At 38.9% G+C, this 12955-nt stretch overlaps 1 protein-coding gene across 1 annotated transcript in view; it reads left to right on the plus strand.

Moving 5' to 3' along the window:
* Nucleotides 1–2533, plus strand: part of ponzr1 (plac8 onzin related protein 1) — an 11938-nt gene extending 9405 nt beyond the window's left edge. The window contains exon 4 of the mRNA XM_050067709.1: nucleotides 2054–2533. Coding sequence (XP_049923666.1) covers nucleotides 2054–2191 — 138 coding nt within the window. The 3' untranslated portion in view covers nucleotides 2192–2533. The remainder of the gene's footprint in view (nucleotides 1–2053) is intronic.
* Nucleotides 2534–12955: the final 10422 nt, after the last annotated feature.

Raw genomic sequence — 12955 nt, forward strand, 5'->3', positions numbered from 1 at the left:
GATTTGTGATATTGGGCTTTATAAATAAAATTGATTGATTGATTGATTGATAATGTGTTGTCACAGGTTGGATTGTCAAGATTAAAGTAATAACAGCTTAAATCCCTGAGGAACTACGCTAGCATTAGTGACGGTTGCATCCACTCGTATGCAGTTACCTTACGTTACAGTTCCCTCAAACAATATCACAAAGCACAATACAAACTATATAAACAAATGATCTATGAAGGGTACACTACTGATAATCTGAAGGTGCTGAGGTGACATTTACCCACCTGAAAGAATAAATGAAAACAAACAGTGATTTTGCTGGTCTTCAGTAGCTTTACTCTAGGTGTAACTGCCAACTGAAGAACCAACCGTTAATAAACCCAGATTTGCTCTCGTGCCTTTACTCAAAGCAGTTATGCTTTAAATTGAATGGGGAGCATTTGTATGGTATCTGTAAAGATACAAAATCGATATCACATGCATAAAATAATGTCACAATTGAGTGGGCAGATACACATAAATACCCTATATGTCACACTAACTTAAGAAACAGGCTAAATGACATGATGTTGCACACTCTTGTACAGTAGGTGGCGGTATGCACCTTTAAATTGTTTGCAATCCGCCAACTGAGAGAAGAAGAAAAAAAAAGCTTTGCAAGCTGTCATTCCGATTGAGACTGGCCAATAGAGACGTGTTTTACAGATTTCAATTTAGGCCCCGCCCACCAGGTTCAACTTTTTACTCGCAAAACTTTTTGACTTGCAAACGGAAAAAAAATGACTCGCAAACAAAACTTCAGGATTAGTAAACAAAACTTCAGGATTGCAAACAAAACTTCAGGATTAGTAAACAAAACTTCAGGATTGCAAACAAAACTTCAGGATTTGCAAACAAAACTTTAGGATTTGCAAAGAAAACTTCAGGATTTGCAAAGAAAACTTCAGGATTTGCAAACAAAATTTGAGGATGTGCATTTTTTAATCAATCATTTTCACTTGCAATAAAACATTTCTTGGTTGCAATATTGATACTTTTGCTCTCAAATCCTTTTTTTGATTGCAAAACCTACTCTGTTTGATTGAATAATAAAGAAACAAATGTAGCTCCATATAGCTCCATATCCACCACCGCCAATTAAAAAAAAAAAATTAATAATAATAATTCTGCTTTGAATTAACTCAACGACAGCCAGGCTCATTCACATATTTAGTGTCCGTAAATAGCCTGCTAGATTAAACTGTTTTCAGTGGGCTTCAGAGTATGGATACCTTACCCGAGCCCGACGGCACCCGATGAGTCAGGCCGGGTTCGGATAGCAAATCAGAAATTTTGCTCGGATTTGGCCCACCACTGTGTTGTGCTGTGGCCCATTCAAGTGCTGGACTTTGTCATTTACGTGACAACGCCTGAATGCAACACAGACTGCGCTGCTCTGCGTGCTGCGTGTTAAACTGTGCGCACAGCAGCCTTTTGATGGTCATTTACACACTGTCCATAACAATAAATATGTCAGGTAGCAGACTGCGTCGGGCTTGCAGTCTGCTGGGTATAGTTGTGTCTGACTCGAGTCGGGTTTGGTCAGGAAAATGCGGCCTGTAGTGTGACTACTCAGGGTAATATGCACCGTCAGTTAACGTCCACAAGAAGTGCTCCTTGTGACACTGACAGGTTCCCAGCTGCCCACAAAAACCCACCAGACTCCATTTAAATAAACAGTAATTTTAGCGTGTATAGAGGCAGCATATTTTCACATCTGACTGGGTGAATTAAAGGTTTATTTCAACCAAATCAGAGTTGGTGGTATTTGTTTCTAAAGACTTTGAATGACGTGTGTTTTATGATGGTAAAATTACTGTTTATTTAAATGGAGTCTGGTGGGTTTGGCGATGGTGATTTTGGGGATCTAAGGATCTACGTCTTTTCCAACAAGGTCTATCTCTGTAGGGATCCTTTCCATAAAGTATGTCAGACCTCAAAAGATTTTTCCACTAAAAAACACCAATTACCCCTGTTGGATTCACCCCTTCTCTCTCTCGTCGTCCCTCTCTTTCTCCTGCAGGGCTCCTGCTGTGACGACTGCTGCAAGTTATTTTGGTGTTACCCGTGCGTGTGGTGCCAGATGAGCCGTGAGCTGAAGATAAGGGGCACACAGCCGGGCACCACCTCAATGGTCACCACGCAGGTCATGAGTGGATAGGACGCTTATGTGTTGGTTGTGAGCTGAGGTCGTATGACGTGTTTGTTATGTATCTCACCAGCTGTCTTAATGTTTTAATGCATGCAGCTTTGTCGCATGACATGCACCCCAACTTTTAGCAGTTAGCACTGAGCATTTTTACATTGTTTTGTAGTGATGTGCCGTTTGTAATGATTAGATGTAGCCGTTCTTCAGAAATAGCTTCAGCTTCATTGTTAAAGCCAAATGTTTCCAGCTGATTGTTAGCATGTCAGCACATTGGATGTTATGATACTGTCTGTCAGGTCAGGCTCCTGCCCGACATTTGATCCACTCCGGCCAATAAAATATTTGACATAACAAGCTCCGCTCCCAATCTGATTTTATTCACGTCACATGAGTGGAGTTAAACCTGTGTAAAAAAGGAAATGATCTATATACACACCTCTATAAAGGTAAAATATCATAACATGCAATGTTACTTTCATAGAGAAACAAACAACAGTATGTGTTTGGATTCTGAATATTATTTAATGTCAGAAGATGAAGATGAGATATGTTTTCAGGTTGTCAACACGATGTTAAGATCAAGAGTACTTACATGTGTGTCAATTACACACACATACACACACATATATATATATATATATATATATATATTGTGTATTTCCATTGAAGGTATGGTCTTACATTTCATAAACGGTGGTATTAAAAAGGTCTAAACAGTCTTAAATTTAACTGTGTCATATCTGTAGACACCCTGGTTTAGAATTTGGTGGTCGAAAGTCAAAGGTCACGGTCAGTGCGACCTCTCAAAACATGTTTTCGGCCGTAGCTCAAGAAATCTTTAGCAGATAATATCAAAATTTCACAGAAATGCAAATGTATGACAGGATAAAATGACAAGTGACATTTTATATCCAAATGTTTAAAGATCAGCTTCACTGTGACATCATAATGTTTAGCAGAAACTTTTCTGACCATTACTCAGCGTCATCTCAGGAGCTTGGTCAGATACTGAATCAGTGACGATAATCCTGGGTGTCGATCTCAAAACTGCTAATTATATAGATCTTCTGTGCTGCTGGGGGGAAGATGTGTGTGAAGCATGCATGTTCTCATGGTCGTATATGTAATCGGTGAGCAACTTGACTCGGTTTCCGGAGGCATACAACCACGAAATGGTAATTCTCGATTTTTAAAGATATGTTGCATTAGCGAGGGGTAATGCCAGACAAGGTTTCCATTATCAAGATTAAGAAGACAGTGTGGTCAGAACTGCTATGGTTGCTTGCCAAAGAAAAAGAAAGACCTGATTCAGGCTGATACCAGCCAGTGCATTAATTTAGACACACTTCGGTCGGTGTCCCATATGAGGAATGAACAGGCACCCAGTTTTCACCCAGATCATGAGATAATGATATTTAAATATTGTTGTTACAGTTAGAACCAGACAACACTGTGCATGTGTTGGTGCATTTATTCTGTTTCAGAGACATTTGCAAAGCAAATTAAGTTGTGTGACTGTGTCGCGAAAAGTTCAACTAACCCCTTATTGATGTACTTTTTAAAAAACAATTTTTTTTACTACAAGACAGTTCAAAACACTAACGTGTGTGTGTGGGTGTGTGGGTGTGAAGGGTGTGAAGGGTGAGGGAGAAAATAAACATGTAATAAAGGGGAAGGAAGTATATTAAAACTAATCCCATCTTTACCCTGATGCCACTAATAGCAATAGTTAAATAATAATATTAGTAATATATAATAAAGTCAGGGTGAGTGTCTCCCTGTCTGCGTTTATGTACTTTTTAATCAAAAACTTCCTTCAGGATGAATTAAGTTCTACTGAATTGAATTAACATCACAAACAAATCTGCAAATTGACCCATCTGACAAAGACCCAACAAATGAATAAGATCAGGAAAGTTATATGATTAGATAAAACACAATAAAACTACAAAGATTTTCTTTTTCAGCTACTCTAATAAAGTCTTTGTATGTCACGCTTTAATTACTGATCAGCCTGAATCAGCCTAATGATTGTTCCAGGTATTAGTCAAACCCTCAGGTGTTGTGGCTTGTGAAAAACTTTGGATTGCAAAAATATATATATAAATGTACGATGGAGTATTAGGGCCATATTGAAGAAGAGATTTCAAGAATAAAGTCGTAATATTACAAGAAAAAACTCGTAATATTACGAGAATAAAGTCGTAACTGAGGAAAAGTCATAATATTATGAGAATAAAGTTGTAACTGAGAAAAAGTCATAATATTACGAGAATAAAGTCATAATATTATGAGAATAAAGTCGTAACAGAAAAAGTCGTAATATTACGATTTTATTCTTGTTATATTACGAGAATAAAGTCGTAATATTATGAGAATAAAGTCGTAACTGAGAAAAAGTCGTAATACGATTTTATTCTTGTTATATTACGAGAATAAAGTCGTAATATTATGAGAATAAAGTCGTAACTGAGAAAAAGTCATTATGAGAATAAAGTCGTAATATTACGATTTTATTCTTGTTATATTACAAGAATAAAGTCGTAATATTACAAGAATAAAGTCGTAATATTATGAGAATAAAGTCGTAACTGAGAAAAAGTCATAATATTACGAGAATAAAGTTATAATATTACGAGAATAAAGTCGTAACTGAGAAAAAGTCATAATATTACGAGAATAAAGTTGGAACTGAGAAAAAGTCATAATATTACGAGAAAAAAAAATGTGTTTGTCGAGGCAACACACCTGAGACAAAGAGCAGCTGCCACAAGCAGGTTCATTCTCTAACCCATTCTGTTTGTTGTTGGTTATTTCCTTAAAAACTACGACTTTATTCCCGTAATATTACGAGTTTTTTCTTGTATTATTACGACTTTATTCTCGAAATCTCAGAAAAAAATTTCTTCAGTGTGGCCCTAATACTCCGTCGTATAAATAAATATAAATGAGTGGTATACTTTTTTTCTCCTTTTGTCACACCATGGCCAACCATGGTATAGGAGCTGCGCATCGGACAGTACTGTGGCCACCCTGTCTTGGACACCTTGTCAGACAGTATCCCTTACCTAATCAAACATGTATTTAAAAATCAAGAATTACCGCCATCAAGTTGCAGTTAGCATTTATATATATATACGTCTGCGAAAACATGGATGCTTCACACACCTCTCCCCCCGACAGCACAGAAGATCTATACAATCAGCACAGTTTGAAGATGGACACCCAAGATGAGAGTCACCAATTCAGTCTCTGACCAAATGTCCCCCTTGCTGTTCCTTTCCTTAAAGTATAAGGTCATTAATGGTGACCACATTTTCAGTTCCTCTCTTATAAAGTTAGTGTCATTTTTTTCGACAATGCCCATGTAAACGTGAGGTTAATGTCCAATAAAAAGGCACTGAAATAATATAATTATCTACATTTTGCAACCAAGGCAGATCCACAGACTCTCCCATTACTTTCGTCCAGCAGCTGAAAAGCAACACACAAAAACTTCTTGGGTATTGAGGATCTTCAGCGTTTATTCACGAGCAAACTGTGAACTACACTGTACATTTACTGCACACTGCCGCTATTCTACTGCTTGGCGCTTTGAAATCTCAAGACAAGACAAAACAAGTCTGACACAGTTGTTTAGCGTGAATGCTGCCATGACGTTTGCAGTCCAGACAGGGAGTTACTCTACCAACCAGCTAACAGTCTGGTGTCTTATCACGGTGTCTTGATTACAGACATTTCACAGTTTCACTTCCCTCTTTTCTCGTGATGTGAAAGTTGCAGATACATAGAAGGTGACAGGTTGGATTGTAACCATCTGACTCGCTTCCTGGTTCCTGGTTAGACACCTGCATTCACACCACAGCAGACAGTTTGAGATAGTATATCCAAATTATCTGCAGGACGTTTTTTATTTTTACATGTGAAACATGTCGGTATATGTCTGCAAAAAGTCTTTATCAACAGGCTCAGTTTGCACTCAGTGTTTGACAGAAAATAACCTTAAAAGAATCAGTTTCTTTCAAATTATTAAAGTAAATTTAACACCTGTTTGAAATAAGACTTCTCAAGGTTTATTCATAATTCCTAAACCCTGCTATGGAGTTCAGTTCAGTTTAGGACTAGATGTTACAATCCCTGATGCACATACTTGAGACTAGGAGGGGGAGTAATAGTGCCATCTATGGAGCTATATTTGTGTCTTTATTACGTGCGAGAAAATAAATGATATGAGAGGGGGAAAAAATGTTTGACAGAAAAAAAAATATTTGAGAGAAAAAGTTTTCACACTGATAGCAAAAAATAATAATATTTGAGACTAAAAAAAGTTTTGAGAGAAAATATTTTGTCATAGAATATAAAAAAAAATAATCTGAGATTTAAAAAATGATTTCCGAGAAAAAAACCATAGCGCATCTATGCCGGTGAATCCACCATGGTGGATGAATGATTCAGTTGAATTGGACTCCCAAGACGATCCTCACCTAGCTGTCAAGTCGATTGAGACTGGCCAATAGGAACGTGGCCCCGCCCATGACATTATTTTCACAGTGAGAGCAAAATCCTGACACGAGAGCAAAGACTTAGGTTTTGAGAGAGAGAAGGAAAATGTTTTGAGAGAAACAATTTTTTTTGAGAGAGAGAGAGAGAAAATGTTTTCACACTGATAGCAAAAAAATAATATTTGAGAGTAAAAAAAAAGGTTTTTGAGAGAGTTTTTTTCTTGGAAATAATTTTTTAAATCTCAAATTATTATTTTTTATATTCTATGACAAAATACTTTCTCAAAACTTTTTTTAGTCTCAAATATTATTATTTTTTGCTATCAGTGTGAAAACTTTCTCTCTCAAATATTTTTTTTTCTCTCAAACATTTTTTCCCCTCTCATATCATTTATTTTCTCGCATGTAATAAAGACACAAATATAGCTCCATACCATCTGGGGGTCCGAGTGGGAGCCAAAGGGTTAGATGGATACCAAAATAGGAAAGAACAAAGGTAGATAGAAAGGTAAGAAGGAGCGTAGGGAAGGCAGAGCCAAGGAGAGATGTCTGTGCGGACTAAACTCTCCCCCGTGGAGATTAACTGGTTGAATGTTGCTGCACATAGTTGAGATTGTGGATTAGGGTTGGAGCCATGGGTAAAAGCTAGGGGAGGGCAAAAGCTTTATTGGGGTCATCAGGTGGGTACCATCCTTCACTGGTGTTTCAAGGGTAGGCCCACCACACCTCCAGAGGGCTGTCATGAGTGGTATTTCGGGGCCCAAGTGGCGTCTTCCCTCTCAATCTATAGCCACCAATTTACCTGGGGCTGTGATGGCCTGACGTTGGGCTCTGCCTCGAATTCCCATTTCTTTGAGCAGCCTGGTAGTTGACTTGCCTACGAAGCGTCTGCAGCCCGCTTCGACTGGTCAAACCTTTGCTGTCCAGCTGCGTCGCTCAGTGTCAGCTCTTAAGGCTCTTGCACTTGTAGGCCTCATTTCCTTCATATATGGGACGCTCTACGCACTAAGCCACTGACTGCCCTAAATGGATACTGTATTTTAATCATGAAAAATGTAGATTACCCTACCTCATTAATAACCACATTACTCCACATAAAATCCTTACCTATCTATTTACCTGCAACGCTTGAATTGAAAAAAGAGGATTCGTCCATAAAATCTGTATTAAATTTGGTGAAAAGCAATCTTGAGAAATCTTAAAACATTAAATTTAAGTGTCTAATACCTGTCGACACTCTGAGTCATTTGAATGGCAGGATTCAAGATTCAATACTTTATAGCCATGCCAACACAGTTGATAGGAATTTGCCTCAGGGCAGCTCTCATAAACAGACAGGTAGTAGACATGAACACAGAAACATTTGTGCACGTGAAACTGCCACATAGAGAAACTGAAACTGAACACTTTGACAGAGTCCCAGTGGATCCTTAAAGCAGTGGTTCCCAACCGGTGGTTTGCGGTCCGAAAGTGGGTCTGAATGGACCACAAGTGACTTGTGAACGTGCCAGGTTTGTAGAAACACACTTTATTGTGAAGTGCAGTAAATTTTGAAGAGCTTTCATTTTGAAGTGCCTTTTTCAATTGTAGTGTGAGGGACAAACAGATAACTACTTGACAGAGACAGCAAACTAACTTGATGACATGGCCAAACATACAGAATGTATGTAACTGTGTGGACCTTGAAGTAATGACTCAGAAGAAATCTGGACCCTGTGGCTGGACCAGTTAGGAACCACTGCCTTAAAAAGTCCTAAAAGTCATTGAGTTCAGTAGTCTAAAAAAGGCCTTAATTGGTATTAAAATGTCTTAAACCAATCTTTTAAAAGTCTTAAATTGCTAATATGTTGGAAGTAGGATTTTATGTTTTGTGTTTTTGTGTTTTTCGGATGAGGCTTGGTTAAATTTTTTTTTTTTAGAACTCTTTTGATTGAGGTTTTCAAAGTTAAACAGACGGTGGCAGTAGTAAAAATGTGAAAACAGCGTTTCTGTTACAAAAATATAGAAAATATTCAACAAGTCAAAAATTCAATTCTTGAACTTGATTTCTCAAGAACGCCTCAAGGCAATTTCTTCAAATTTGGCACAAGTATCCTTTTGGACTGAATGATGAACGGAGTAGAATTTGGTGGTCTTAGGTCAAAGGTCAAGGTCACTGTGACCTTGTATGTCTCATCCCTGTGAATGCAAAATCTCAAGAACACCTTTATGGGATTTTTTCAAATTTGGCACAAACGTCCATTTGGATTCAAGAACAAACTGTTTAGATCTTGGTAGTCAACGGTCAAGGTCACCATGACCTTGCATCTGTCTCATTCTTGTGAATGCGATCGGGGCAGGCTGAGCAACACAAAATCACCAATAAAGCCTGCCAAAAAACACCAAGTATTTCCAGGTTCTGTTCAACCGTTGTCTCCGTCACACAGAGAAAGTGTTACATTTCTTTTTCAACATTTGAAGTAGATCATCTGACTTTTTACTGAACCAAAAAGGTAACAAAATTGTCCCTAACAATAAGAAGTTGTTGTCTGATTATGTTATTTTGTTTCTTCAGTTTTGGTTATTGTGAAGTTGGTCTTCAGTTTCATTCTGAGTGGTATTAAAAAGGTCGTCGAAATCTTAAATCTAAATTGTCTTAAGCTGTAGGAACCCTGCTTTGACATGTCAGTTATTAAGATATTTAAGATAGATTGATTATCATTTAATATTTTAAGGGCAACAGTCTTTATAATCATGATAGCGTAAGAGAGAATTGAAAATGAGGAACATGAGTTGGAAGAACCACACAGGGATGTGGTGACTACACAGTATGGTAAACAGAGTTTCACAAATAGCAGTCATGTTCCTTCATATGATCAACCTTTGTAGTGAAGTGTTTACATTGGTTTATTAATCTCAAAGTAAATAAGTCTCTTGTGAAGTAATACATCACACAAAACGAAGTCCACGCCCTCAGCCTTTTAGCTTACTTCCTTACTTACGTATTGTTATCATAACGTATTATTAGAGGACAAAAGTACACAGATGAGGATGACTAAAATACAAAGGACCAGGGGAACCAGAAGCCGACCATAAACAGGAATGTCCCCATTTAAATCTGGTCCTTGATATCTCTCCACTATTGTTATCTAATAAAGGCTGAATCTGAGTGTGTGTGTGTGAGTAATACAGCTGAGGGCGTGCAGTGCATTCATACCTTTTGATCTGTATGCTGAGGCCAAGTTCAAATAGTCTTACATCTTTACAACAGTTTGCATTCTGGAGCAATTATACTGCTGCGTGTACGATGTTACAGGAACTGAAGCGTCATTGTAGTTTTAGAGTATTAAACGCCATACTTTATTTTTGTTCATCTTGCTTATTGGCTTTTAAAATATTTGGTATTTTTAGCCATGGTAGCAACAATTGCCCCAAGGATGGCAATGTTGCTGGGTTCACCACTTAAATCCAGACCGAAATATCTTAACATTGTTTCATGCCATCAGTGGAGGAGTTTTCTATGTTTTGTGTCTAAGGGTGCTTTCACACCTGCCCTGTTTGGGTCACTTCAATCAAACTCAAGTTCGTTTGCCCTCTAAGTGCGGTTCGTTTGGGCAGGTGTGAACACAGCAATCACACTCAGGTGTGCACTAGAACAACCGAACCCAGACCTTCTTGAAGAGGTGGTCTTAGTCCGGTTACAAACGAACGAGGCTCGTGCAGTTCGTTTGTGGTGAGAACATGTTCCGACATGTGCTTGTTTTTGTCACTGACAGGCTCAAATTGTTGTTATAAGTGTCTGAAACATTTTGGAAAGGATCCCTACAGAGATAGACCTTTTAATTAAAGAGAAAGATCTTTTTTGTTTTACCAGAAATAGCCCCAAAATTGCCATCGCCAAACCAACAATCACCAACTCTGGTTTGGTTGAAATAAACCCTTAACTCACCCAGTTAGATGTGAAAACACGCTGGCTCTTTACACGCTAAAATTACTGTTTATTTGAATGGAGTCTGGTGGGTCTGACAACTGTGATTTCGGGGCTGTTTCTGGTCAAACCAATGGGATCTTACTCTTTAACATAAACGTCTATCTCTGTAGGGATCCTTTCCATAATGTGTCAGACTCTTTGAATAATAATCTGAGCCTGTCAGTGACAAAGCAAGCACTTCAAGAGACATACATTAAGGGTACGAACATGCCCCAAGCAGTTAGGTTACAGTCTGTTTTACTGCTCCCAACTGCAGTGTTCACTCTCAATACTGGACCAGATTCAGAAGTTGTTGTCTCCATTAGTCACTTAGACACATGGGAAAATGAGGTCAAGCTAAAATAAACAGAACTTACCCTTTAATATTCATTTCTGATTTAGTTATGGTAGAAACACTGAGGAGAATTCCAGCTGTAACTGAGGGGAGGAAATAAGGGGAAAGGGGAACATTTTTCTTTCACTGTGGTTCCAAACTAAACCTTTCAGACTTGAGTTTTTGGCTGAAAACACACATTCAGTCCAACGATCCTCCAACTCCAACAAAAACAGTTCACGGGGAGTTGAGTGTCATGGGTAAACCACATGATGGAAAGGAGGAACACTTAGATGAAACATTTCCTGTTTGCTTGTTTCCCTCTCAGTTCAGTTTTGTTTCACAACCAACAAAAGAGAGTTCCAGATTTTCCTTGTAGTCATTTTTATAGTATTAGACTGTGAACACTTGGCTTCGGCCCCAAAAAAATCTTTCCCATGAAGCCAAGAAAAACCGACAGTGTCTTCTGGCGTATGTAACTGTCACCCTCTGCGCAGCTGTGCAGAGGAGTTCTCATCAGAGGAGAATCATCAAATGCTCTGATATGATAAAATCTGCACAGATGGGGGGGCTCCAATGCAAACTGCAGAAGATGGCAGTAAAAATCTACACTAAAAGACTTTAGGTAACGCTTTCTGTGACGCCTGTGTCTGAAAGCAACGTGTCCTCATAGAACAGTTTGTATAATATCCTACAAATTAGCAGGTAATAGTGTATCATAATTGTCATTGTTGGAATACATTACAATCATTCTATAATGCATTATATCATGATTATAAGTTACTCTAAGTCAGCGGTTCTTAACCAGTGGTCCTTGAAGGAGTTCCAGAGGGTCCCCAGAAAAAAGAGGAATAATTTATTTCCACTTTTTAAGTCACTAAAGAAGTGGAAATGAGAAAGAGTCATAAGACTGAGTATTGTGATCACAGGCTTCACTTCCTCCACAGTTATCTCCTAAAGTGACAAATAATATCTAAAGACCAAAATCTTTTCAGACGGAGGTCCCTGAAGCAAAATTTAATGGGGTCCGTAACCTAAAAAAGTCTCAATTTAGGGGTCCTTACCATGAAAAAGGTTGAGAACCCCTGCTTTAGTGGCCATCAGGTGCTTAGAGTAGAAAAGATAAGTGGTTCCCAACTGGTGTGTCCATTCTGAATGGTTCACAAGTGACTCGCGAACATGTCAAGTTTGTAAAAAACACTTTATTTTGAAGGTCAGTGAATTTCCGGGGACAAGAGCTTTTATTTTGAGGTGCTGTTTCCTGCTGTAGAGTGAGTGACGAGAGCCCCGTTCAGTTCGGTATGCTTTTTTTCCCGTCTCCACTGTGAAAAGTTGTGGATGGTACCAATTGGACCGTTCCGTCCCGTCCCCATGTTTGGTCCCCCCTCTGTTGAGGTACCTAGCACACAGATCTGGTACTAAAAGGTGGAGCTGTGAACACTGCAGTCTGTTGATTGGTCCGTAGCGGACGGTCTTTTACTGCAGCCTGTTCTATTTTGTTCTGAAAATGTCAGCGTGCAGCCTCGTTCTGCAGACTTCCATCTGTGTCACAGGTAATGAGGAAATATAGTGAGTGCTGGACGGAGCAGTGAGTGACAACAACCCCGCCCACATTTAAGAGAATTGTTTGCGGTGGAAACACTAGGGTCTAGGTACCATGTCTCAATGGTTACTTTGGTTCCAAGGGTACCATACCGAAAATGTTTGGTGGAAACAGAACTTTAGTCGAGCATTTAGCAGCTAAAGAGCCAGATATTTTTCTCAGGAGCTGGTGGAGACCCAAATTAGAGCTAAAAGAGAGCGACTATTGGACTGTGTTTGGTATCGCATAATCTATCAAGACAGATTCTACAATTTACATTGTAGAATCTGTCGGCAGCCCTGTGTGAAAGACGACTAGAGAGGGGGGGAGGGCGGGGCTTTGAGTTTGAACGATGCTGCGCTTTAGCCAATCACAATGGAGGGGGCGTGGCCGAGACGTGCAGGTGTCC

This window comes from Epinephelus moara, chromosome 17 (genome assembly GCF_006386435.1).
Source record: "Epinephelus moara isolate mb chromosome 17, YSFRI_EMoa_1.0, whole genome shotgun sequence".
NCBI classification, from domain to species: Eukaryota; Metazoa; Chordata; class Actinopteri; order Perciformes; family Serranidae; genus Epinephelus; species Epinephelus moara.